The sequence below is a fragment of the Chlorocebus sabaeus genome, chromosome 4 (genome assembly GCF_047675955.1).
Source record: "Chlorocebus sabaeus isolate Y175 chromosome 4, mChlSab1.0.hap1, whole genome shotgun sequence".
Taxonomy (NCBI): Eukaryota; Metazoa; Chordata; class Mammalia; order Primates; family Cercopithecidae; genus Chlorocebus; species Chlorocebus sabaeus.
This window is the reverse complement of record NC_132907.1, coordinates 40,798,100-40,825,426: the sequence shown is the minus strand read 5'-3', so window position 1 is coordinate 40,825,426 and position 27,327 is coordinate 40,798,100. Positions and strand designations below refer to the sequence as shown.

The following is a 27,327-nucleotide window of genomic DNA, read 5'->3' as shown; positions in this document are numbered from 1 at the left end:
GGGAGGCCGCCGGCCCCGCCCCCGACCGGTGGCGGCTGCGGCGGCGCAGCGAGGCAGTCAGCACTGCGAAGTGGAGGCACCGCGAGCGGAGGGCGCCACCGGCGGGTCCGGGCAGCGTGGGTTCGCCGCTTTGGGGGCTCCAGTCCGCGCGCCAGGGTCGAGCTGCACCGCGGGCTCCTTAGGTGGGCCTCGGCTTGGGACGCCGGGAGTCGGGACCGCTAGTCAGGGCGCCGGGACCATGGCGTTGCGCGCCCGGGCGCTGTACGACTTCAGGTCTGAGAACCCGGGTGAGATCTCGCTGCGGGAGCACGAGGTGCTGAGCCTGTGCAGCGAGCAGGACATCGAGGGCTGGCTCGAAGGGGTCAACAGCCGCGGCGACCGCGGCCTCTTCCCAGCCTCCTACGTGCAGGTGATCCGCGCCCCCGAGCCCAGCCTGGCGGGAGACGGCGGCCCGAGCGCCCCGGCGCGCTACGCCAATGTGCCCCCCGGGGGCTTCGAGCCCCTGCCCGCCGCGCCGCCCGCCTCCTTCAAGCCGCCGCCCGACGCCTTCCAGCCACTGCTGCAGCCACAGCAGGCGCCGCCTCCGAGCACCTTCCAGCCGCCCGGCGCGGGCTTCCCGTACGGTGGGGGCGCCCTGCAGCCGTCGCCTCAGCAGCTCTACGGCGGCTACCAGGCCAGCCAGGGCAGCGATGATGACTGGGACGACGAGTGGGACGACAGCTCCACGGTGGCTGACGAGCCGGGCGCTCTGGGCAGCGGAGCATACCCGGACCTCGACGGCTCGTCCTCGGCGGGTTTGGGCGCATCCGGCCGCTACCGCCTGTCCACGCGCTCCGACCTGTCCCTGGGCTCCCGCAGCGGCTCGGCGCCTCCGCAGCACCACCCGTCGGGGGCCAAGAGCTCGGCCACAGTGAGCCGCAACCTCAACCGCTTCTCCACCTTCGTCAAGTCCGGCGGGGAGGCCTTCGTGCTGGGAGAGGCGTCAGGCTTCGTGAAGGACGGGGACAAGCTGTGCGTGGTGCTGGGGCCCTACGGCCCCGAGTGGCAGGAGAATCCCTACCCGTTCCAGTGCACCATCGACGACCCCACCAAGCAGACCAAGTTCAAGGGCATGAAGAGCTACATCTCCTACAAGCTGGTGCCCACGCACACGCAGGTGCCGGTGCATCGGCGCTACAAGCACTTCGACTGGCTGTACGCTCGCCTGGCGGAGAAGTTCCCGGTCATCTCCGTGCCCCACCTGCCCGAGAAGCAGGCCACCGGCCGCTTCGAGGAGGACTTCATCTCTAAACGAAGGAAGGGCCTGATCTGGTGGATGAACCACATGGCCAGCCACCCGGTGCTGGCGCAGTGCGACGTCTTCCAGCACTTCCTGACGTGCCCCAGCAGCACCGACGAGAAAGCCTGGAAGCAGGGCAAGAGGAAGGCCGAGAAGGACGAGATGGTGGGTGCCAACTTCTTCCTGACCCTCAGCACACCCCCCGCTGCTGCCCTTGACCTGCAGGAGGTGGAGAGCAAGATCGACGGCTTCAAGTGCTTCACCAAGAAGATGGACGACAGCGCGCTGCAGCTCAACCACACGGCCAACGAGTTCGCGCGCAAGCAGGTGACCGGCTTCAAAAAGGAGTATCAGAAGGTGGGCCAGTCCTTCCGCGGCCTCAGCCAGGCCTTTGAGCTGGACCAGCAGGCCTTCTCGGTGGGCCTGAACCAGGCCATCGCCTTCACCGGAGATGCCTATGACGCCATTGGCGAGCTCTTCGCGGAGCAGCCCAGGCAGGACCTGGATCCCGTCATGGACCTATTAGCGCTGTATCAAGGGCATCTGGCCAACTTCCCGGACATCATCCACGTTCAGAAAGGTAAAGCCTGGCCCTTAGATCAGGTGATATGGAGTGTATTGTGCAGGCTGAAAGGGGTGACTTCGACAGCGGTACTACTGTGGGTTTCAATCTCATATTCTACCGGTGGGGAAGCGAGCAGAGACGTGGACGCCTGGCTCTTTTCCCGAGTGTAAGGTGGATTGCTCGACAGGGAGCTTCTTCCTCGAGTATCTCCCAGTAGGGAGTGAGTACTCTTTCTCGAAGGTTCAAAGAGTACCTTTGATAAGAGTGCTATCGTTTTAGAGTTTGAATAGTTGAGTAATGAGCTGCTCGGATCTGTAATCTTCAGACGAGGGTAGAATTAGAAGGGGACCCAAACCATGTTAGGCATCTGTTTGAACACTGCACTGTCACTTAGTGGTCGGTTTCAAAAAGTGAGGAAATAATGGAGAAGAACGGATGTCTGTAAATAAAGAGAAATCTGCTTTCACCCTTCCACACCTCTCAATCTCTGCTTTGGTAGAGGAATTAAGATCAATTCTCTGAGCTTAAGAACTTCCTGCAAAGAATTCTTGCCTGCAACCTTCGCGAAGTAAAGTAAAAACCCTAATTTACTTTGTGAAGTGAAGTAAAACCCCTAACTTCAGGAAAAGCGTACTCATTTTGAGTTTGGAATCATTAATGTACTGAAATTGAGAACGTTGTTTAGGAAAATTGTATAGGGAAACGACGCAGAGTGAATATAATCTGAGGATTGGATCTGAGAGCGGCCTTACTGGTATCCCTGTGAGTTAGCTGTCCAACTGTCAGAGTTCATGAGTTATTAATAGTTGCTAGTGTCTCTGACCTTTGCTAAAGCACCGGAATTTGCAAATTAAAAAAATATATATATAGCAGTAGTCCTTGTCTTAACATTTCTCACTAATGTGCATTCTGATATAATGCCTTGATTGACAGAATGGGGAGGTGTGGGAGTTAGTGAGGCAGTCTTGCCTGTGAAAGTCCAGTGTAGGGGCGGCTAGGCAGCAGGGAAACCTACTGTCCCTGTTTCCTGAGCAGGTCTGGCCTTTACTGATGAAGTGCTCACTGCCTTTCTTGTGGGCCAGTCCATTTATGAGCAACCCTAATCTCTGGCATGTCTTTTCATGCATTGAACTGAAGTTTGCCTCCCTTGATTGTCTTTCTGTTCCCTGGGACCGCCTTCAGACATTTGGAGACAGCAGTCTCGCTTCCTTCCTCTCTGCTTCTCTCCTTCCCCTTCCAAATGTGTGACTGGTCTTCTGACTCTTATGGGGAAAGGGGCTTGCTGGGAGAATGATCAAACGCTTTCAGTCTTGTTGCTGCTGCTGAAAGGGAGTACCCTGGACATCAGTACTAATTTTAGTAGAGAGCAGTAACTTTCTTGGCAATTTGCAATTTGTAAATACAGTCTAATATTGAATTCGCTTTTTGTGCAGTCACATTGCTGTTGGCCTATATTAAACCTGTATTTACATTCCCTATACCTTTTTTAAAAAATATAAATTGTTATGAATCTTTGACTTTTTTGACTGGTGTTGGTGGAACTCCCTTTGTGAGCCTTAATGGAGGGACTTAGCATTTAAATTCCATTGTGTTGCATCATTCTGGACCTATGCTGGCTGCCCTTTTACACATTTCTGTGAGTTTGTGCAAATTACCGGTAAATAGTTGAAAGGATGGAACCAAGTACGACACTTGGACATGTGTGCTGGGCCGCCGGTGTCTGTCTACTTTAGGTTGGCATCAGTTCATTCACTGTCAATCACACCATGCACTCAGCCTTTGTCAAGTGGCCTGCTTTTGAAATTATGTATTAGAAAAGGTATGGTGTGTGTTCTAATATCTCTTTTGAGTTTATAGCAATGGTCTACTTAGTCTATTAAACCATCTGGTTATGGCCAGGGTCATGCCTGTAATCCCAGCATTTTGGGAGGTCGAGGCAGGAGGATTGCTTTAAGGCCAGGAGTTTGAGACCAGCCTGGGCAACATAGGGAGACTCCCATGTCTACAAAAAATACGGAAGTTAGCGTGGCATGGTGGCTCATACCTATAGTCCTAGCTACTAGGGAGGCTGAGACTAGAGGATTGCTTGAGGATAGGAGTTTATTTGAGGTTGCAGTGAGCCATAATTGAACCATTGTCCTCCAGCTTGGGTGACAGAGCAAGACCCTGTGTCCAAAACAAAAAAACAAAAAATATGTAGTTTATTTACTTATTTATTTATTTTGTAGAGACAAGTGTCTTGCTATGTTGCCCAGGCTTATCTCTAACTCTTGGGCTCAAGCAATCCTCCCAGCTCAGCCTTCCAAAGTGCTAGGATTACAAGCGTGAACCACCATGCCCAGCCTAGTTTATCTTTTTTTAATTATAGAGTTGGATTTGTCTCCTGTCACTTGGGATTTGAAAAACTTCCTTCATTAAAACCAGTATCATTTTATGTGGCTTAAACAGATTCAAGGGTACTAAACATAATCTCTAGGAACTTTGGAAAGAACAGCAGTTGATATTCAGTATAGTTTGTTTCTGCTGTAATCTTGGTGTGTAATGTACAGTGAGCCTGTGTCCCTAGATGACACATCTTTAGAAAGTACTACCATTTAAAGTGACAGTGTGCAGTACATAAAGCTCAAAGCATTTACTTATAGCCAGTGTTTATCAAGGATGCTAGTGTAGGCCATTTTTAGGAATATAGATGAGACAAACATCATGAGCCAGGATAAAAGCTTTTTGAGCATATTCAGGACTTGTGATTGTAAAGAGCACCTCAATTCCATCACCTCCCCCACTCCAACTGTTACACACTTGAAATATGGCTAATATGACTAAGGAACTGAATATTGGTCAACAGAGATGATAGAACTTTTCCATCAGTGCTGAAAGTTCTATTGGGCAGTGCTGTGTTAAACTGCTGGCTGCAGTTTAACTATCAACCCCATCGTAAGCTTCTCCAGCAAATTATTATCTTTTAATGTACTTTCCTGTTAACTTTATTTTTGCCTGGTCATCTCATGGCACCTCCTCCTTCCCATATAGGCTTAATTAATAAAAACTGGGAAGGGGAAACAAGTCCTGCTAGACTCTTCTTTGCTGAACTTCCCAGGCACTCAGCCTGAGTGACATTTCAGTAGTGTGAGCATCTCTTGCAGTGTGCCTTTGTGTCCCATTCAGAAAACACACTGGTTTCAGGACGGATGTCTGAGGCCATCCTGGTGAGAACCCAGCTACAAAATGAGGGTGGAAAACTCAAATACTCTTCAATGTGGTGGGCTGACATTTTCTTGACTGTACTAAATACGAACCCATTCTTTAATAGTGGTTTTAGTGTACACACTTTCTACAAAAGTGAAGAAAGCGATACAGTTCCTTCAGCCAAAAGAGAATTCTGGAATTTTGATTTTTTCCCATCAATGAATGGAGTCTTAGATAAACAGAACTATTGAGGTTAATGGAGTTGAGCGAAGAAAGATGGTAGTTTGCTGTAGTCTGTGGTATATTAGATGGGAATTCAGAATCTACTGAAATTTTATTTGTGTTTTGCTTTGACCTAACAGGAGTCCTTTAAGTTCTTTGTTCATAGGCAGCTCATCGATCCCCGACTAGGCAGTGTGCACATGTTTGTCACCGAAATGTAACCCCTGTGGTCTTGATTTTTTTTTTCTTAAGTGATAGCATTTTATGTTCTCCCTCTTTATCATGCCTGTCTGCAGTATACCTCGATGGTGTTGATGTTGGTGAGTTTGGGGTAGTACTGAGGAATATATTTCATTATTACTTTCTTGGCATATTCAGTTTTGTTTCCAAAGATGTGATTGATCTCCAATATTTAATAAAGCTAAATCTAGGGGCAGCAAGTTGAGGTTTAAAAGCTTTAGGTTTACCTCTTGGGGTTATTGCAAAAAGGAAAGATTGTAAAAGATGATGAGAAATACTGGTTTCATCCTTGTTTAGGAATTTGGACTAAATAAAGATGGCTAGAGGGAGTTCCTTTAAGTGAAATGTCTTTATTCTAGAGAAAAGGTGTATAATAGTGTTAACTTGATTTGTCGGTTTGGGCTGTGTGAAGCAAGGAGGCAGGACTAGGTAAGTAAATAGGAAGTCCTGTTTTCTGTACTCTTAAATATACAGAATCTACTTCATTGCTCTTTTAAGTGTTCCAGATGGAGCCTTTTTTCAATAAAAAATAGCCCCAGGACCTCAGGAATGGTATACCAGTATTGGGCCTATCAGTCTTGCTGGGTAGAATTTCACCATTGTGCTTCCTTTTACCACTAGTAGAGTTGGCCCCATGTCCTTCAGACATTAATTAAAGATAGCTGGAGTCCCAGCAGGGCACACAAGGTAAGGCTGGGCCACACTGAGACCTTCCCTGTCTGCTCCCCATTCTCCTGTAGCTAAAAATAGCCCTGAAAAGGTGGTGCCAGGAATACAGAAAAAAGCTCTAAGAAGTCAGGGCAAATTGCAAATTCATCCTTATTTTTGAAACCTCTGGGCTAGAAATTGAGGCTGTTCATTCTTTTTGTTTTCCCTCCATCTTTAGTTGAACCCATTTCTCCTCTCTGCTGCATTTACCCCCAGATGTTCTCTAAAAAGACTTCATGTCTCTAAAAAGAGAACATGTCTGGGGCTTACCCTTTGCCCCAGTTTGTGTTTTCTTAGGGAAAATAAGGTAACCTTTGGTGCTTTTGAAATACATGACTCAGTTCCTTGGTTAAAATATAAATGTGACTGCCCAAGGACAGTCTTGGGCATGAAACTGGGTGTGGTCACTGCTCACACCACCCTGTCAGGGGTTTCTCAGACTTCTTTTTTGAGCCACATAGCCTTCAGAGTCACACCGATCACAGTGGGACTAAAGGGAGGCAGAGGACCTGCACTCCCACCCTCCTCCCAGTAACTCAGGTAGCCTAGGGGGTTTCCTTGTTCAGAAATGTTATCCTGTCTGGCCATCTTAGGACTTCCAAGCATGACGCCAGAACCCAAACAAGTAAGAAGTTCTGTGATTCACTTACAAACCCTTCCCTTAAACTATTTAACATGTTCCTTCTCTTCGGGCTGAATTAAAAACTATTATTGTATTGCCTCATGTATTTTTAAATCAAAGTTTAAATATCAAGTTAGTTTTAATTTGCCATATGATTTTGAAGCTCCATATCATTAACTAAAGGATTATAAAGTGGCAGAGTAATGCTGAGCTCTGTTTGACGAGATTATATCCGGAAGGCAGACGTGTATCATATCCCACATTTATACAACACCAACTAGAATCTGGCCGCTCTGCGGGTGTCTGCAGGAGGACTGGGTAGGCCTCTGGTCTTTAGTGAGTTCTTTGACTAGCTATAAAGACCGGTCAGTCAGCCTCGGCAGTTCCTTGTGCCAGGTTTCTGAGAGCCTGGTGGATGGGCCAGTCTGCCCCAGAAGTTGCACCAAGGGGATGAGACTAGGCTGGGTCTGCTGAGAGAGCTGTGCCAGTGAAGGGCACAGCCAAGCCAAAAAGCCGTGGGTGCAGAGCCTCATCGCCATGGGAGCTGGCCTGTTGGGACCAGCATGGGCTCTGGAGAGCCAGTGTGTGAGCGTGGAGGAGTTTTGGACAAGTTATTTTAACCTGCGTAATACTCAGTTATCTTTGGCCAAGTGGGGGAACTTCCTCACAAGGTCAGCATAATAATTAAATGTTGTGGTTCATAGTAGCTAGTTACTAAATGTTTATTTTTGAAAAATAGGTGAATTTAAAAGGCAATGGCAGCCAGGCATGGTGGCACATGCCTGTAATCCCAGCTACTTGAGAGGCTGAGGAAGGAGGGTCACTTGAGCCCAGGAGTTCATATCCAGCCAGAGCAACACAGTGAGACCTTGTATCTTAAAAAGGAAAAAAAAAAATTAAGAGCACTCTCCTTTGAAGGACAATTTCAGTAATCTTATCATCCCTCCTGGCAAACTATTGCCACCCGAATTGCAGGCAAAAGTACAAAAGCTCAAGGAGTCTTCAGTCTAGCAATTAAATATCTACTTTAATCAGTTTGCCCTGTATTGCACACCAGAAGTAATGGTAACTGGGATAAATGTCGATGTTATTTGGAGTAACTGGTTTGTTGTTGTTCACACTGAAGAGTGTATATTAACTGTCTCCTGCTGGCTCCCCCCAACCCAAATCACTTGTGTTCTGGTGAAAATCACTTAACTTTCTGAGCTTTAGTTTCCTCATCTGTAAAAGTGAGGTTCATCATTTCCTAGGTACCATTTTGTTAGTTGACTTTAAAAAAAAATAAGATTAGTCTTAAGTATCCAGGAAACTTTTAGACATTGTTTCAGGCTGGTTTTAATAGTGTTCTGTCTGCTTATGTGACTGTTATCTGGGAGCATGAAAAGCCCTTACCAATTGGTGTGAAAGAACATTTATGTACGTTTAGTTCAGATCAGCAAACATGCATTGCAGGCTTACCTCACTAGGAACTTGGAATGTAAAAGTGATTAATACCTGGCCTGCTGCTGCTTAGTGAGGGTTCCCAGGTATTCTGAAGCTGCAGTGTGGTAGACAGCTGGAGCGACTTCTCTCTGACCCAAATTAATAGGACCACCAAAGAGATAAATTATGACAGTTTTTTTAAGATGGAATCTTGCTCTGTTGCCCAGGCTGGAGTGCAGTGATGCGATCTCGGCTCACTGCAACCTCCGCCTCCCGAGTTCAAAAGATTCTCCTGCCTCAGCCTCCTGAGTAGCTGGGATTACAGGCATGTGCCACCATGTTTGGCTAACTTTTATATTTTTTTAGTAGAGATGGGGTTTCACCGTGTTGGCCAGGCTGGTCTTGAACTCCTGCCTCAAGCAATCTACCCACCCACCTTGGCCTTCCAAAGTGCTGGGATTACAGGCATGAGCCACTGCGCCCAGCCTCTGATACTGATCCTATAGCTTGATTAAACTTTAATTTGAACGAGTTTTAGTTCATGTGTCATTTCTGTACCTTTTCTTATGACTTATCTCTCACTGTAATTTGACTTTCCTCTTCTGCTAAATAAATTGTTATTTATTAGGTAAGGGGACAGTGAAGGAAGGGGAGCTAAAAGCTTTAGATTTATTCATAGAACCCTCTAAAAGATAAACTAGATTTTATTCAACAAATAGGTACGTACCCTTCATTGTCTAGGCACTATTCAAGATGCTAGTGTTGCATCAGTGGCCAAAACAAAGATCCCCACCCTTGTGGAGCTTGCATTCTAGCAGGGTGGAGACACTCAATGAGAAACAAACACAGGAAGTAAGTTTTAATGTATGTTGGAGTTTGGTATGTGCTAGGAGAAAAAAGTAGAGCAGGGAAAGAGGGCATGGGAGGCGGGATGAAGTACTAGAAAGAGTACTCAAAGTAGGTCTCATTGAGAAGGTGAGATTTAAGCAGAGACCTGAATCACTCTGGAGTCGGGGGAGTCATCCAAGCAGGTATCTCAGGGGAGGGCTTGTCAGGCAGAGGGTTTAGCTAAAGTAAGGCCCTGGAGTGGGCATGTGCCAAGCAGGTTGAGGAACAGCAAGGCCAGGTGGTTGGAGTTAAGAGGATCCTAGGAGATGAGGTCATGGAAAGTGAGATTTGCAAGGCTTTGCAGGTCACTGTTAGGACTTGGGATGAAAGCCCAAGTCAGATGGAAGCAATTAGAGGGTTTTGAGCCAAGGTATGACATCCAACTGGACGTATTAACAGACTTAGTCCAGAGCAATGAGAATAGAATGGCGTGGGGCAGTCAAAGGTGGATGGAAGCAGGGAGCTAGTAGGAAATTCTCAAGTAATCCGGGAGAGAGATGCTGATGGCCTGAACCAAAGTGGAGACAACAGAGGTGGTAGAGGAGGGGATCCCCCTCCGGATATATTTTGGAGGTAGAATCAACAGATTTTCCTGAGGGATGGGATTGTGAAGGATGTGACATGCGAGAGAAAGAGGAGTCATCAAGGGTGACTTCACAATTTTGGCCTGGCCTACAATAAGAATTGTCAGAACAGCAGTGGGGAGCAGCAATCAGGACCTGAGTTTTCTCCTTTTAGGTAGATCAGGCTCATGCATTCTGTTGCATGTCTCCCCACCCCAACAAAAGCACTTTCAAGCTTCAGGTCTAGTCTCCTTCCTTGGAGTATCCCCCTTGGATTGTAGTCCTTTTGTGAATAATTGTCTTATGCGGTGCTCAGTTATTAGTGTGTGGGTTTTTTATGTTCCTGTGTTGTGTAGCTGTTAAATACTGTTTTATACATGCATAGCAAGTACTTAATGAATGCTTGTTGAATTAATGAAGTAAGCACTCAGTAGCTACTTGGTTGATCTTGAAATAGATTTATAAGATGTTTTTGTTTTTCCATTTATATGATGATGGACAACAGTCTAAAAGTGTACAGGAAATAAAGATAGAATCTGGATGTATTTTATGGATGAAGTCATTAGCAATGTGAGTGATTTAAAAGTCTTAGAGTTATGTGTTTATGAAATGACTTTCCGTAATTCATTGGGGAGGGGAGAGGAAGTTTGAAAATGCTTAAAGTGCCAGAGAATTAATATTGTATACCTCACGATTTCACTTTATATTGATTCTTGGTGTTTAAACTTACGCATGCATACACACACATATACACACACACATTTTCCTCATTAGTAAGTTTTAGTTATAATATTTTTACTGGGGTCTCATTTGCTTAATTCAGAGCACAAGATCCAGAGAATACATTCACCTTGTTGCTTGACTTGGATGCACATGGAGCACTGAGCTCATGTGTGGAGGTACTTGCCCTCATGGAAGTCTCTCTCAGTTCCATGAGGGAAGTAGAATGTGTGCACAGAGGACTGAGATAGAAGGTAGATTTAACTTAGTGCTGCGAATAAGACGGTGCATGGGAGTCCAGGGGATAGAGAGGAATTGTCAGTTTATGTTAGAGGCTTGAGTGGGCAGCATTTGGATTCTCCCTTTGAAACATGGTCACAGTGTGACTTTTGGAGGAGCATAGGGGGAGAGCGCACTCCTGATCTTGAAATGCTTTAGCATAGGTTTGATAAGCATACAGTAATTGATAAGCAAGGTACCCAGTGCTCAGGTCAGTGAAGGGAACTGAAATGAGGAGCTGTCACTGTACTGTGCGACACACAGCCGTGGACATGCACCATGATGTGAAATAGTACAGAAGGAGGAGTAATTATGGAGAGTGGATGGGAAGATTCAGGGGTGGCTTCTGCCAGTCTCAGTCTAAGAAGAGTCTTGAAAACAAGTGGAAGTTTGCCAAGCCGGCAGAGTGGGGGAAGGGCACTCTGGGCCGAACCATACGGGGTCAGTCTTGACTGCCTCTCAGAACCAGCTGCTGAGGGGATACAGCAGAAAATGGGGGCCCACCCTGGATCTGAATCAGAATGTCTGTGCTGCCTAGACATTGGTGTTCTTTGAAAAGCTCCTCACATGCTTTTGATGTACTGCTGGGTTTACAGCTGCTGTTGGAGGTGATAGAGGAAACATAGAAGATCATATGGGGTGCTGACATCGTCAGGACCCACAATGGACAGGTCCTGGTGGCAGGTGTAGAACGTGGTTGGGGGTTAAGTGACATGGAGAGCTCTCACAGTAATTCAGACCAGATGTGATAACATCCTAACGGGGGGAGTGTCCATGGGGGTGGGAGCAGAACACAGAAGGGGCTGCTTGCCTGCAGAGTGGGGTAAGGGACAGGGAGAAGTACAAAATGACCTGCAGATTAGAGGCTCTGGGTCACCAGTAGAGATGCCTGGAGATGGCCTGGAGCGGGGTCTGCAGACTACAGCCCACGGGCCAGATTCACCCAGGCACCTGTTTGTTACAGTGCTTGAGCTAAGAATGGTTTTTGTATTTTTAAATGATTCTGTGTTTAATGGTTCTGTAAGTCCCCACATAATAACCTCAATTTTCCCTCTTGACCTGCAAAACCTAAAGTGCTTATTACTGTCTGGCCCTTAGAGAAAATGTTTGCTGACCCTTGACTTGGAGGACAAGCAGGTTAGGGCAGTGGGAGTGGCTACTCTTTATTGAGCACTTACTCTGTGATAAGCAGTATTCCAAACATTTTATATATGTCCTTTTTTTTTTTTTTTTCCACTAGAAAATTCAGAAGCGATATCTTGTCTAAATTCCATGCAGGAATGGGTATGACAGCAGTGTGGTTGTTAGCATGGAATAAAACCAGATGGGTTTGAATTCCTGCCAGCTTCACTGTGTAACCTTGGGCCACACACTTCTTAACCTCTGTTTCCTTGTGTGTAACATGGAGTAACTGTGTTATTAATACAATAGCTGATAATGCTAAAAAATATTTTTCAGCATTAATTATTAGCTATGGTATTAGTTTCCTGTGGCTGCTGTAACAAATTCCTACAAACTGGGTGATTTACAACAACAGAAATGGATTCTCTTAGAGTTCTAGAGATGAGAAGTCTGGAAGGACAGTGTGGCAGTGCCATGCTCCCTTTAGAGGCTCTAGGGGAGACCCCTCCCTTGCCTCTCCAGCTTCTGGTGGTTGCCAGCAGCCCTTGGTTTTCCTTGCTCTGTAGCTGGATCACCTCAGTCTGTGCCTCCATCCTCACGTGGCATTCTCCCTGTGTCTCTGTCCCTGTCTTCTCTTAAGGACACCCGTTGTTCTAGATTTAGGGCCCACCCTAATCCAGAATGACCGTACCTTAACTAATTGCATATTCAGAGACCCTATTTCCAAAAAAGGTCACAGTCAAAGGTTCCATGTAGATTTTAGGGGTACACTATTTAACTCAGCGCAGTTTTTTACTCCGCCAAAGTGGTGTCATCTCATTTGGTGGCTGTGAAAACTGAGGCTCAGGGAAGTTAAGTGATTTCTAGGCTCACGGAGCTAATGAGGAGAGCTAGGATTCGAGCACATTATTTGCCTTAAGTTGTGAGACTGGTACTTCTTATGCTACAATACGTAACATGCTTGTTAGAAAATTGACTTATTCTACAGGCAGTCAGCAGCCACTAAAGGTTTCAAACTGAAGAGTGACATTTAATTATAATCAAAATAGCTATCATGTTTTGAAGACTTCCTGTGTGCCAAGCATGGTGCTTTGTGTTTTATATTTATTATATCTATTTAAGCTTCATGGGAGCTTTTGAGATAAATACTCTTCTTATACCCATTTTGCAGACAGGAGCTGAACCACAGATTTTTTTTTTTTTTTTTTTTTTTTTGAGACAGACACTTTTGCTCTTGTTACCCAGGCTGGAGGGCAGTGGCGCAATCTCGGCTCACCGTAACCTCCACCTCCTGGGTTCAAGCGATTCACCTGCCTCAGCCTCCTGAGTGGCTGCGATTACAGGTGCCTGCCACCACGCCCGGCTAATTTTTTGTATTTTTAGTAGAGACGAGGTTTCACCATGTTGGCCATGCTGGTCTCGAACTCCTGACCTCAGGTGATCTACCTGCCTCAGCCTCCCAAAGTCCTGGAATTACAGGTGTGAGTCACCGCGCCCAGCCAAACCACAGAAATTTAAACTGAGAGTTTCCGGAGGCATCCTTCGCTGGTGCACCGTGGTTCCCTGAGGCAGGGCTTTTAGAAGTTACTCCTGTTGGTCGGGCAGAGATGAGGAGGCTTTTAGAGTACTCTAGGAGAAGAGTTGGTTTTGGAAAGGAACAGGTGAACTCGAGACACCTGCCAGGTATCATGGCAGGACCTGGTGAGGCGCTGGCTCTCCTGAGGAATCTAGTGTTACCTTAGAGGTTTTAAGTTTGGCTGGTAGAAAGTAGTGAAGCCACTGATAGAAGACGTAGGCAGACTGAGAAGAGGAGCAGGACTAAAAGGAAAGACAAGGAATGGGGCTGAAGGGAGTCTTAGAAAATCCTATTTTCCAGGCCTTTTATTGTGTTTAGTTATGTTGACATTTGTGATTTTCACCAGAACCACCTATTGTCTGCAGCAAGACATTTTTAACTAAATACTAATAGATGTTAGTGTGGATAATCTGTAAATTTTCACGTTTTATGATTTGTATTTCACATATATTTTAAAACTTGATACATTTTTAGATGCTTTGTTTTGTGTTTAGTTGGTTATTTATGATTTCATGCAAGGATGTCCAGATGTGGTCAGAGTAAACACACAGCCACCGGACACCTGGGCCCTGCCAGTGCAAGGCAGCAGGAAAACCACAGGAGTGAGGAGTGTCCTTACGTTTAAACAGCTGAGTTAGGAATTATCTCCACAGCCTCGTGATCGTGAAGGGATGTGAAGTGGTACTCAGGATAACGAAGAGTGCTTGTGCTGTTCACCAGTCAGTACCACCATGGCATACGTGGCAGTTGGGACAATGGCGTTTACAATTTCAGATAAAAACTGGAAAATTACCTGAAAACGAGAAATGCATTCTTTGCAAATATTCTGCTAACTCCAGCATGAACCACAGTGCTCTCAGATAGGGTCCCATAAGTGCCCTGGCTCCGCGCGTGTGGCTCGCCTTGCCTTGGCTTCTCTTCTAAAGAGCAGGGCCACTTTACTCTCTTCCTGGCCCCATCTAATGGGACTTCCGTTTAGATTTATTTTAGCAGCTTCTATTTAGATAAAAAGAGAATAAGGTTTTACCTTTCATTAAAGGTACTTTCCCGAGTTCACTCTTTTCTTTGGTACAGATATGCTTGTTGTCATGTGTCAAAAGTGTTGGCAGCTTGCAAACATATCTACTGTTGCTTTTTTTTTGGTAGAGACCAGTACCAGTGTCTGTGCACATGCCTCAGGTAATTAAAGAACTGGGCACTGCAGACTTCAGGCCCCAATTTGTGTTCTCTGAATTTGAACCATTATATGAGTTTTACTTTACAAAGTCAGTTTTTTAAAAGTTTCATTGTATGGTCAGCATTATCAAGGATAGTATGTCTACCTTATTTTATTAAGATTCTATGGGTAGCAGTTCTTTAAGAAAAGAAACAATACATGGTTTTCTTTCTTATTCTCAGATTTTAAAGTCTTCATCTGTATTTGCTTGGCTATAGGCAACATTTTAGCCATCATACCCAAAAACACTTCTCAAATAAAGACACTGTGTTTTCAGAATTCTCCTGAAACTATCACTCTAGTAATTTTTATCATGTATTTAATATTCATTATAGACTGGAACACAAGAACCTTTATATATATAAAATTACCAGCAAGAAACAGTTTTGCCAAATAAACCACAAGAGGTACAATCATGTGATTTCTCTCTTCATTTTTGGAATGAGGTGAACTGTATGAATACATATGCATAGTAAGTAAAAGTAATCGTGTTTTAAGGTATTTATACTCAAGTGAATATTTGTATTCAAACTGAATGTCATTCTGCCTTTAGACATTAGATGATTGCTGAATGAAACTATAAGAACTACTTAATTAGAGTATAGCAACACTTTTACCTGAAACAGACTGATGATATCTTCAGGATGAAATCAAGCTTAGAGGCCTGAATTCTTTAAGTGATTTTTTTTTCCATCAAGCAACCAGGTTTTTTTCTTTTTGCAATTGACTATGCTTGTCTTTTTCCTCTTCCCTCCTTTTCAAAATGGTTCAAAAGTTCTCTTTGTCATTTATTATATTTATGAATTTAAAAGTACATTTTAAATTATCTTTGAATTTTGATAGTTATTAACTTTAGGGACCTTTATTAGTCCATTCAGAAAATTGCTTTCCCTGATGAGTTCAGTATTAATTTTGTACCCTCCAGGGTTTATTAATGTGGTCCAAATCCTGGAGCCCACTTAGTATGAATCCATGCAGGAATAGTATTCAGGGTCTGGAGGTGGTTTGTGGGTTGCTCATCCCTATGTTGGTGGCATAGGCTCCTAGGAGGCGTGGGGTACTAGTGTAGTGTGCTGTGTTTGAGGCCGGTCTATGTGGCTTTGCGATTGCCGTGGGTAGGGCATTCCCCCTTCGGCCACGGACAAGGGAATTGCCCGAGTTGGGCAGACCCAGGTTCACATGCAGCTGGACACTGAGTAAAATTATTTAGTTTCCCGGAGTTTCACTTTCTGCCTCTGAAAATGGTGGCAATGATTACTTTTATTTCGGGGTTAAAGAGAAGAAAATGAGACACGCAAAGTGCAGAGCACAGGTGTGCACAGCGCAGGCACTCCTCTGTGATGGTCGAGTGGCTGGATGGCCGTCCTGCTTCTCTATTTTAAGTAGATGCTGGCCTTTGCTTTTTGAGACGTTTTGCTCAAAACAATATGAAAAAGTAAAAATAAATATTAGAGCAGAGAGGGGGAAGGGTAATCAACAAGTAGGTGGAGACCAACAGGGAGGAAGGAAAGGGGAGGGGAAGAAGTTAATGGGGAATTAGCAGGGAAGGCCAGGGTGTGGATCCCAGCAATGAGAGGATAAGAACCCAATAGGCCACGTTGACCAAATTAGCATTTTCTTTCAGCATGTTACATGTGCCAGGGAATGAAGAAAAACAGGCCGAGTCCAGTCTTGAGCGACTTCTAAGCAGCTGTCCCTGTTGCCCTTCAGCCTGTCTCCTGTTCTTTCCCGTACACCATGGCTTCTGTTTTTTGGGGAAGGGCCCCTGGAAGACAGAAATCGAGTTAATGTTTTTGGCACATTCATGGTTTCAAAATTAAATAAGGTGCTTTCTTTTTTCTTTTTTTTTTTTAAAGGGAGAAAATGTAGCTTTGGATTCCTGTTGCTTAGTGACTCGGCCTTTTGTATAATTAGTCTTAGAAGAGACAAAACATACTGAGAATAAGAGATTGGATTGAGGAAAAGAAGGCAAAGTTCAGGTACAAGAACTGGATAGGGTTGGGCGGGGACCTCTTGGAGCCGTGGCAAGCCCCGCGGGTGCCTGAGTTTGGGGGCAGGCAGAAAGAGGGAAAACAGTAAGGAGGCCAGACAGCTGCTTTAAAGGGAGGGCAGGGCCTTGCCTGGCTAAAATGGCTGAGGCAGTACAGTGTATGAGGGCTTTTTTTTTTTTCTTTTTTTTTCTCCCCCTGTCTCACTTTGATGGGTCAGAAGTTTCTAGGAAAATTCTGGTTAAAATGCCTGCGGCAGTACAGTGTATGAGGGTTTGCTTTTTTTTCTTTTTTTCTTTTTATCCCCCGTCTCACTTTGATGGGTCAGAAATTTCCAGGCAAGTTGTTTCTCCCTGCGAATGAGAAGCAGAGGAACATGAAACAGAAAAGTTTAGTGCAGTGCAAGTGCATCTGCTAGTGTGCTCGTTGAGTTTCAGCTTGCAGTGCATTCGTAATATGTGCACATGCGCTCCCTGACTCAAGAGATTCACTGCTCTCGTACCGTCATTCTAGAAAAAAATTGGCATTGAAATCTTAAGTGTTTTTACTGATGGAGACAGTTTAATGATATGCTATGTAAATAGTGTGATGCTTTTGAAAATGCTGCTGATTTCTAATTCAGAATTTATAAACGATTTTTAAAAATTTGAGCCTTTTAAGGTAATATTAATGAACCTTGTCACATGATTAAAAATTCTTTTGTTTTCATTGTTTTATATTCATTGCAAACATGAGTAATATAATTCCTCTGAAATTGAGAACATATGTATTATAAACAAAAACATAGTGATTTCTTGCTTTCCTCATTTCAGCCTGAGCATCCTTTAGAGCTGCGAGATGGCTTACAGTGGTTAGATACAAAGAAAAAAGGTAGGAGGGGGAATGGAAGTGAATTTAGGACATTTGCTTTCTCTGGAGCTAGGACTGGTGATGGAGAAGTGGGGCAAAGTACCTTTCTCTGAGCTTTGGCAATTGCACTGATATGAAAATGAGCCCTGTTGGGAATTTTACAGGTACAGAATCAGCTTGGGAATCTGGGAGATTTTGTTAATAACAAATCCTAAACCAAAGTAAAAATATTGGTTTAATTTTCCTTTTAATTCTCAAAATGTAGAAAGGAAAGGATCCTTTTCAACAACGTAGCAGGTTCAAGTCTCCATCTCAGGCCTTAATCCACTCCATCTATGCCCACAAAAAAGGTAGTAGGTCTCCTGAATGAGTATGCCCTGCTTGGAAGGGAGAATGGGACATGCCAGGGCTGGCAGGCAGGTGGAGGTGGGGTCTTTGCCATGAATTAGCTGTGGGACTTTGAACAAGTGGCTCACCCTCTTCTTTGTAGAATGGAGAGAATTGTATAGAAACTCTTATAAGACCTTTTTAGCATTTAAAAAAAAAAAAAAAAAAAATCTGAGAGCCAGCTCTGCCGTTCTCACCTGGGAAGCAGCTCTGCCTAGCCTTCCCCAGAGGGCGTCTCTAGGACTGGAGTGTGAGAAGGTGCCTTCCGGCTCCTTCCTCTCCTTTAGGAATTAGAACTGAAGGTTTTTAGTTCCTGAGTGCACTTTCTATCCTGTGGAAGAATTCGAGCAATCCACCAAACTAATGCAATAATTAAGTTGAACTCTCTACCAAAACTTCACTTTCAACAGGTAAACCTTTTTAGGAGGACCTTACTCTAGGATCCTTCCTGCCTCCTTCACAGAGATCCCCTGAGGGAGAAACAGCTGCAGTGTGTTGAGGCTCAGCCTGGGGGGGCAATCTGGGCTCCTGTTGCCTATTCAGGATCACTATCTTGGGATGTAGTTGAAATCTATTGCCTCACTTTAAATAATTATTTTTCCTGTACTTCAGATTCATTTTAAGAATGTATTTTTCAGGCTGGGGGCGGCGGCTTATGCTTTTAATCCCGGCAGTTTGGGAGGCTGAGGCGGGTGGATCGCTTGAGCTCAGGTGTTGGAGACCGGCCTGGGCAACATGGTGAAACCTTGTCTCTACAATTTAAATTAAATAGAGAGAGAGAGAGAAGAAAATTTCTTTTCAGTTTTGTAACTTGGGAAGGCTGCACTACTTCACGTGTAAATAGTGTTTTCTTCTGAATTGGAAAAGTTACTACTTCATTGGTAGGTTTTTTAAAGAGTATATTCACACTGGTCTGTATTGTCAGCCTCTTAATCTCTAATGTGCACCTGAACTTTCTTTTCATAATAAAATCGTAATATGTTCATGCTATTCCAGATGCAGCTAACTAATGTCTGTTACTTTAGCCCAAGAAGCAGTTTCAGTTTACAGTGACATTGTCGTTGGAAAATGTTTTTCCCTCTGATTACACCTGTTTATTATTTTCTTTCATCTTAAAGCTGTTCTCCTAACTATGAGTACTGTGGGATCTTTCGTTTGTTCGAACAGTGATGCTTTTGACCTTAGACTTCATTGTATAATTGCTCCCCCATTCTTTCATTTCCTTCTTCTGTTTTGAAAGCAGCGTGGTGGCAATATGATGTTTATGAGGGGAGGGGGCTGGCAAGGGGGCATGTTCCTCCTAAATTAGCCTGTTAAAAAGCAGAACTTTTGATGCTATTGCCTGTTTTCATGTTGGTTCCGTGATAAAAAATGTGTAGCCCTTGTGTTATTTAGATTCTGGGCAACATTTTTAGTTTTCATTTACACTCCTCTGGTTTGGTTAAAAAACAATGCAGTATAGCCCTGAGAATGCTTTAAAAAATGCTCTCCTACTTTGTTACAGCTCTGCAGAGAATGCTTAAAAAATGCTGTCATACTTTGTTACAGCTCTGCAGCTGGTTGTATTGTACCTCTGCAGTTGTTTCTTAGGCAGCTACAAATTACTTAATTTCTAAAGCTATCCTAGAAGTAGCAAGTCTATGATGATCTAACTCTGCTCCAATAGTTTCTGCCTCCAACGTGCTAGAACTGAAAATTTTGCTCTACGCCTTTCTTGTGATATTTAAAATTTTGAATATGAAGATAATTGTGAAATCTAAAAATATGTACACATAATTCCCAGTTTGAGCAGTTAGATCAACTGTAAGAACCCAACCATTTGTAACAAAACCAAATTCTACTTCTAATAATAATGCTATTTCACTCACATCTAGCCAACGCTTGTAATACTGTTTCTATTGGAAAAATATGTTTCCACTTTCTTTTTGATTGAACTCAGAGTTAGGAGCTAGGCAGAGTTAGGCAGAGGTGGGTAGAGGGAAGCTTCCTGGGAACCCCAGAAAGTGGTTCTGGGTGTTAGTCCCCAAGTGTTAAACACTCGTGCTGTCTGTCTGTGGATCACTTGAGCTGTTTAAAAGATGTCTTTTTTTTTCCCCCCCCTGTTTACTTCTAGTCAGAAGTAGTCAATTGACTTCCATAATTAGCTTACCGTTTTCATAGGGAGGAGAGCACTGATACCTTTACTGTTTGTTAAAAGGTGTACAGAAAAAAACTAATTGGAAAGTTGTGAGATTAGTTTTTAAAAAAAAGAAATTATTTTCTTGGGAAAAGATGTATATATTGTAAAACTTTGCAAAGTATTTTATAAGGGTTAACTTTTTTAATTTGACTTCAGATGTTGGAAGGTCCTTGGCGTTGTCATTCTGAACATTAACAGCTCTTATCTTCAATTCAGGATATATTCAGGAACTCTCGATTTTTAATTTGTTCTAAGTATATTACTGTCAACTTGTTTTATTGCTAATCTTCTTTTAACTTTCTTTTGAAGGTGTATCTGGGAGAAAATCAATTTAGTTACATCTCAGTTAAAGGAAGTTATTTTTGTTTTTAAAAACTTGTTCTACATTTGTGGCTACAATTTTATGGAGACATAATCTTCCTTGATTACACGTAGCTCTCCTTATTCTACTAATTTGTACATTTAAAGTATGCTATTTAATACCTTAATTTACCATTTTATATAGTTTTTATTTTTTAATTTTTTAGACAGGGTCTTGCTTTATTACTCAGGCTGGAGTGCAGTGGCATGATCACAGGTCACTGCAGCCTGGAATTCCTGGACTCTCCTGCCTCAGCCTCCTGAGTAGCTGGGAGTACAGGTGTGCGTCACCACACCTGTCTAGCACTTTCTCTTCTAAATAGTTGTAGTGCTTGCTTTGAAGTCAGTTATGCAGTCAGATCCCATCTCAGCCTCCTGCTGGGCTATGTGGATGACGGTCAGGCTCAAAGACGTTGCATAACTTCCTCAATTTCCTTGTAGTAAAACTAGGAGTAATGTCTATTGTAAAGTTGTAGTGAAAGTTAGAATGTAGTGAAAGATGGAAAACGTCTAGCATATGTTATTACTATTTCTAGCAGCTGCCATTTACCGTTCAGATATTCTATTCTCTACCCTCCACCCTGCCACCATCCATAGCGCAGTGCGCATGTAGCAGGCCCTCTGAGCATTTTCCGTTGTCACATTGGTCACATGTTATCTTGGAGAAAGCCGTATTCAACTCCCATGCAGAATTGTGTGCTTCGTAGACCTATCTCACTTTGTGTCAGGGTAGTTTGCCTGCCCTGACGGTGCTTTGCGGTGTGGCTCCTGTTTGAATCTCCTTGTTCTATCAGTGTGCTCTATACATGCCAGGCTTTCCATAAATGTTCACATTAAAATTATCGCCCCCGAGCCCAACCTTTTGGGGACTTTTAAAAACAAAAACATTTTGTGTTATTCACTTAATAAATTCATACTTGGGAAAAAAATGAGTCTTTGGTTTTTTTTGTTTTGTTTTGTTGTTTTCTTGGTTTTTTTAAGATGGAGTTTCACACTTGTTGCCCAGGCTGGAGTGCAATGGTGCCATCTTGGCTCACTGCAACCTCTGCCTCCTGGGTTCAAGCAATTCTCCTGCCTCAGCCTCCCGGGTACCTGGGATTACAGGCGCCTGCCACCACGCCTGACTAAAAATGAGTCCCAAATTCTTCTTGGCTTCTCTAGTATGTATGCTTAGGAAGCTTGAAGTTATTACATGCTGGCAAGATCCTGGGGCCTCAAAGAGATGTTAATACTCATTGTTGTATCCGAGACTTTGGAAAATGTATGCTGATATAAGTTGTAAAAACTTTAGACTTGTTCTTTTTTTTTTTTTTTTTTTGAGAGTGGGTTTTACTCTGTCACCCAGCAGGCTGGAGGTGCAGTACTGTGATCACAGCTCATTGCGGCCTCAGCCTCCCGGAATCAGATGATCCTCCCACCTCAGCCTCTGGAGTAGCTGAGACTATAGACGTGCACTGCCAGGACTGGCTAAATTTTTGTGTTTTTCATAGGAATGAAAATTTCCTATGAAATTTTCACCATGTTGCCCAGGCTGGTCCCAAACTCCTGGCTTTGCCCATCCCCCTGCGTCAGCCTCCCAAATTGCCGGGATTTTAGGCACGAGCCACCGTGGCAAGCCCTAGACTTGTTGATTTTTAAATTGGTTGTTACGGGTGCACATCTGTAATTCTATATAACGCAATGCAGTTTCTCAGAATATGGTGAACTAATTTGGAGTTTGACAAGCTGCAACTTAGTTGACATTCACCCAATTCAAGGCCAGGTTTCAGAGCTTCTCTATACTGGACTCTATTCTCTATGGTGAAAAGTCAGGCTCTAGTAGTTAGAGCAAGTAATACTTGCAGAATATTACCAATACAGGCAATAGCTGTTACGTAGGTCAGGCTCTGAGCAGGGCAGGATCCTGCATTCTGGTCCTTAGCATTTGAACATAGGACTGTGGCTTCCTCGGGTACCTTGGATTGAAATCAGGTGGAAAATATAGTCAAATCATTTGAGATTTTTCTCTTTTAATTTCCTGTTCCCTTTATCATTATAAAACATGTATTTTTTCACTACACATTCTCAGTCTTTTTGAATTTTTTTTCCTGTAGTTTTACCTGTTATACTTTCCTCGTCTTTTCTTTTCTTTTCTTCTTTCTCTTTTTTTGAGACAGAGTTTCGCTCTTGTTGCCCAGGGTGGAGTGCAGCGTTGTGATCTCAGCTCACTGCACCCTCTGCCTTCCTGCTTCAAGTGATCCTCCTGCCTCAGCCTCCCAAGGAGGTAGCTGCCACCACGCCCAGCTAATTTTTGTATTTTCAGTAGAGATGGAGTTTTACCATGTTGGCCAGGCTGGTCTCAATTTCCTGACCTCAGGTGATCCACCCACCTCAGCCTCCCAAAGTGTTAGGATTGCAGGCATGAGCCACTGCGCCCGGCCCTCCTGTCTTTTCAACTTCAATTTCTGTATATGAAATGTGAAACCTGTACAAATATAACAAAGATAAATGTTTTACAATAAATTATTACTAATTTTTTATGTTGGGGAGATGTCTTTCTCTTCAAGCAGGCAAATTTTAGTGCTTTGCTGATACTGTCAGCCATAGTAGAAATGTTTAAAAGGCCTTACTTTCAGAGTGATGGCTTCTTAATAGAACTGGGGTGGGGTCTTCCTCTCTAGCAGAGCGCACTTCTCTGCCATGGCTTAGGTGGAGGTGGTGTGGGCATGTGTGCTCCTTGCAGCTGCAGTACCCATGTGTTCTTGTTTCAGGGCTTTGCTGCTTTTCACTTAAAGGGCTCATAATAAATCAATGAAAATAAATGTGTACATATGTGCACACCTGCACATACATTTATATGGGTGAAATTTGCTGTTGGTGCTTTTTCATTTCTCAGGTCTTTGAACTATGCCAAAAAAGCATACTGCTTTACCTTAAGGGTTTTGTTTAATATTGTATTTTATATTATTCTGTAGGAGATTTGAAGAAATTTAGAAATAGGGCATCTTCCCTCGTATATTTCACCATTGGGTAAAACAACATTTCCGAAACAAAGTCTCTCAGTTTCTGTACCTCCTTCTACTCAAGGTTCCTGGTTCCCTCCTCAGTAGTACTGTATTTTCAGACTGCCAAGCCAGGCACTCTAGCTGCTTCTCTCTGTGTTCTGTCTTGTTTTTCAGTATGGTTTGGTGGAATGAGTGCTAGGCACAGTAGGGAAATCTGAATTCTTAAGCTGGCTTTGTTCAAGTGATTTGAGCTTTATCATTACTCATTCCCAAGAACTCAGGAATAGCCTATTTCCTACCCCTAACCATCCTCAATCTTTTGTGTCTTTGTATGACTGTGCTTCCAGGGGAGGGCCTGCCTTCATATGGCACCTGCCGGAGTGGCCAATCCTTCACCCCCACCCCTGCAACACCCTCTGTTGATACTTCTAGGCATGAGATTATGGAACCGCTGGCATCATTCCTAGGTCATCATCGGGGCAGAGTTAACACTCAACAATCCTGATAGTCCCCACAAAGGGGCAAATTCTTATTAAAGCTCTTGTACTCCAGGTGTGGGTCTCCCGATGCAACATGAAGTCAAAATCAGACATGTGTTCGCAATTCACCCCTTCACCAGGCACTTTCTGTGTGTTGAGCACTTCAGCTAGGTGTTTACTCTGGATGACAAGATATGGGCTTGGCCAACCCTGATGAGGGTGACCTCCAATTGTAGACTGGCAACATTACCAAGCACCCTCTACGACTGTGACATGATTCCAAAACACAACCTGTGTTGATACTAACTTGTTTCAGAGACTAGTTCTAGAGTCTTAATTATTTAGTGAGACTTTCTGAGGAAGTGGGTTTGGATCCTTTACGGGATGTTTTTATAAACAGTGTAATTCTCTTAATATATGTGGAAATAATGATGTCACACCTTTTAAGCATGTGAAAACTGCATTTTCTTGTTGTGTCTTTTAAAGAACATTTCCTTTCAGTTTATTATCAATTATGTATAGCATCTCTACCTGGAGGAGATGAGATACTACAGATTCTTGGTCAGTATGGCAAACACTAGTTTTTAAAGAGAAATTTTAACAAAGGGAGTGTTTTCAGAAACTTTACTGGATTCCTTCTTTTTTTAAAATGAGTAATTATGGTCCTTACTTTACATTTCAAAGGTATTGAAAGTAGTTTGGGCAACTATTTACAATGCCCAAGATTCTGTTTAATATGTAGTTATGTCATTGGGATTTGTGGATATATAGGATTTTAATTAATTGTTATTTTTAACTACAGGAGCTCTTACCAAAGTCAAGGAGAGTAGGCGACACGTGGAGGAAGGGAAGATGGAGGTGCAGAAGGCTGACGGCATTCAGGATCGCTGTAACACTATTTCTTTTGCCACTTTGGCTGAAATCCACCACTTCCATCAGATTCGAGTAAGAGACTTTAAATCACAGATGCAGCATTTCTTACAACAACAAATAATATTTTTCCAAAAAGTTACCCAGAAGTTGGAAGAAGCTCTTCACAAATACGATAGTGTTTAATGACTGGACATTGGATTGTGGACTTTTTCAGTTCAAGGATAATTTCTACAGCAGAATAAAAACTGCTGTCAAAGAGCTATTGCCAACTATCAGTGGTGGTACAAGGACGGTTTTGTGTTCGACTGAAACCCAGCTGAATTTATAATTATGTAGGAAATAAACAGTTAATATGGTTATATAATAGAAACAGTACCACACATTGTAACTAAATTATACTATGTATGCCTACACTACCATTGTAACTTTTGGAATAATGATTATACTATTTGCCTTATTGCTTTTTGAAGTATGGGTATTTTAGTGCATACTTTGTAGACCTCAAAACCCATGAAGGGTCTCAAAGAAGCTGGCTGGATAAAAGCCTGCTGTGGATGCCTTTTTACTCTCATAGATTGGGATTACCTAAATTCAACCTATTCTCTGTTTACAAACTCCAACTAGAGCAGCTATGCGACCTTGTGCCTTTAGACTCTTGGTTTTTCATTTCTCCCCATCCCTTCCCCACCTTTTTAAAGTAAGCCACAGCTTTTCTGATTGAAAGAGTGAAAGGCCAGTGCATATAATGACAAACTGATGATAACCTCATATTGGCAGTAGGGGATGGGGTGGGGTGGGAGGATCAGCTGTCATCAATTTGCACAGCAAGTATTATCTCCTGATAAGATGCTGGTAAATGCAGGGGAGTGAGATTTATTGCTCATCTTTGGATATGAAGTCTATTAGGGAAGAAATGGTGCCACTATTCCCTTAGATGCAACAGTAGCATAGCCTCTTCACCCAGGTGTCCCAAAAGCTTGGCGTGAAGATTTCAGCAAATATGTCTTACAACATGAGGAGGAGGAGTCTAAATCAGTCAGGGGATAAAAGTATCGAATCATTGACAACACACACTTGGCTTTAGTTCTTAGGAGGGTTTTGTTTTTGTTTTTAGCTTGAAGATTTCTTTTAATATTCAGTTTTTTCTAAAAAAAAATGGATCTACACTGTTAACTGATTGAGACTCCACTGTGATTCACTCGTTTACTTAAAAACTTTTCAGGGATGTCTGTAAATTTCAGTGTTATATGTTATGAAAAGTGGTATTGATTGATCTAAGGAGGGACCAGAAATAATTTTTGCTATTCCAAATACTGAAGGAAAAAGATAATTGATTTATACTATGTTTAAAAAAAAAAAAAAAAAAAAAAAAAAAAGTCTTGATGAGCCCCCGCAGGACATTTAACCTTAAAATTTATTTTAAATATATTCTTTTATTATTATAAGGGAAATACAGATGGCTGATAAATACCAAAAAGATTCAAAAGCAGCTTAATTTAAAAAGCACAAAGAGATTCTGGCTTACAGTGCCCCAATCTCAATGTTTTTATAGTTGCTGAGCTAACTAATGTGATTATTGAGTTTACAGATTTAAAAACTGTCACTGTTACAGTATCTACTGTTTTTATGAAGTCAAACTTATGCTGCCTCAGAAATCCCTGGGTACTGAAATGGTAACACAGAAGTGAAGAGGTCACTTTGAAATATTGGTGAGTCACAAAGATTAAAGAAAAGGATCAGTTTGCAGATACTCAGTAAAGGTTATTGAAATAATTACTGAACAGCACATTTACTCTCTAAAAAGTAGTTTCATATGGGTTGAATTTTTAAGATCAGATTATCATTTTGATATTTGGTCAAAATTTTGTACCTTAGGTTACTTAGAGCCAGATTTAACATCATGAACATTATGTGGCTTTGTCTTTACTACAGATATGTGGAACTGTAACCAAATATATTGTTCTCTAAAGCTTGTTGATTGCAAAATACAGTTCTATAAACAAAACCCATATGTATATATAAATGTTAATTTTGCAGAAGTCTGGAAATTACAACTATAGCATTTAAGTTTAAGTCTGTATTGGACAAATAAGCACCATGCTTTTCAAATGATTTAAAAATTACTTTTATTTGCCTCTTTATTTTGATGGTGGTTTGATTTTTTTTTTTTTAATAGTAAAATCACTAAACTTGTGCAATGGTAGCATGGAAATTATCTGAGGTATATTGTATGATTGTACTTTAGCCAGGGTGGACATAGCTTAAATTATAAAAACTAAAGATGAAAGTACAAGGAAGTATAAGTATTAGTTATACTTATGTAAGTATAAATTCATGCTGCCTACTTCTAAGAGAACTTTCATTCTTCATAACCACATAACATTATAATGCCACTGATTTGTAAGGGGTTTACATTAATTCTATGGGGGAGGACACTAGAATTATTAGTGTTCATTTTCATCTAAGATTTTTATTCTCTAACGTTCTTGGTCCTATTGAAACATTGCAGTATGCAAAACTACTGCAGTGTGAAACCCAAGAGAAAAGCCATTATCATGTGTATGCTGGTCATCATGATCAGTGTGGTACAATTTTTTAAAATAAACTGTCATGCCCTTCA

The 27,327-nt window shown here is 42.8% G+C and overlaps 1 protein-coding gene across 1 annotated transcript; it reads left to right on the top strand.

Annotated features, from left to right (window-relative positions):
* SNX18 (sorting nexin 18) lies at positions 1-27,327 on the top strand. The gene is made up of 2 exons (XM_007972310.3): positions 1-1,859; positions 24,637-27,327. Exons 1-2 carry the CDS (start codon positions 239-241, stop codon positions 24,888-24,890), a joined length of 1,875 nt encoding a protein of 624 aa, XP_007970501.2. The 5' UTR covers positions 1-238; the 3' UTR covers positions 24,891-27,327.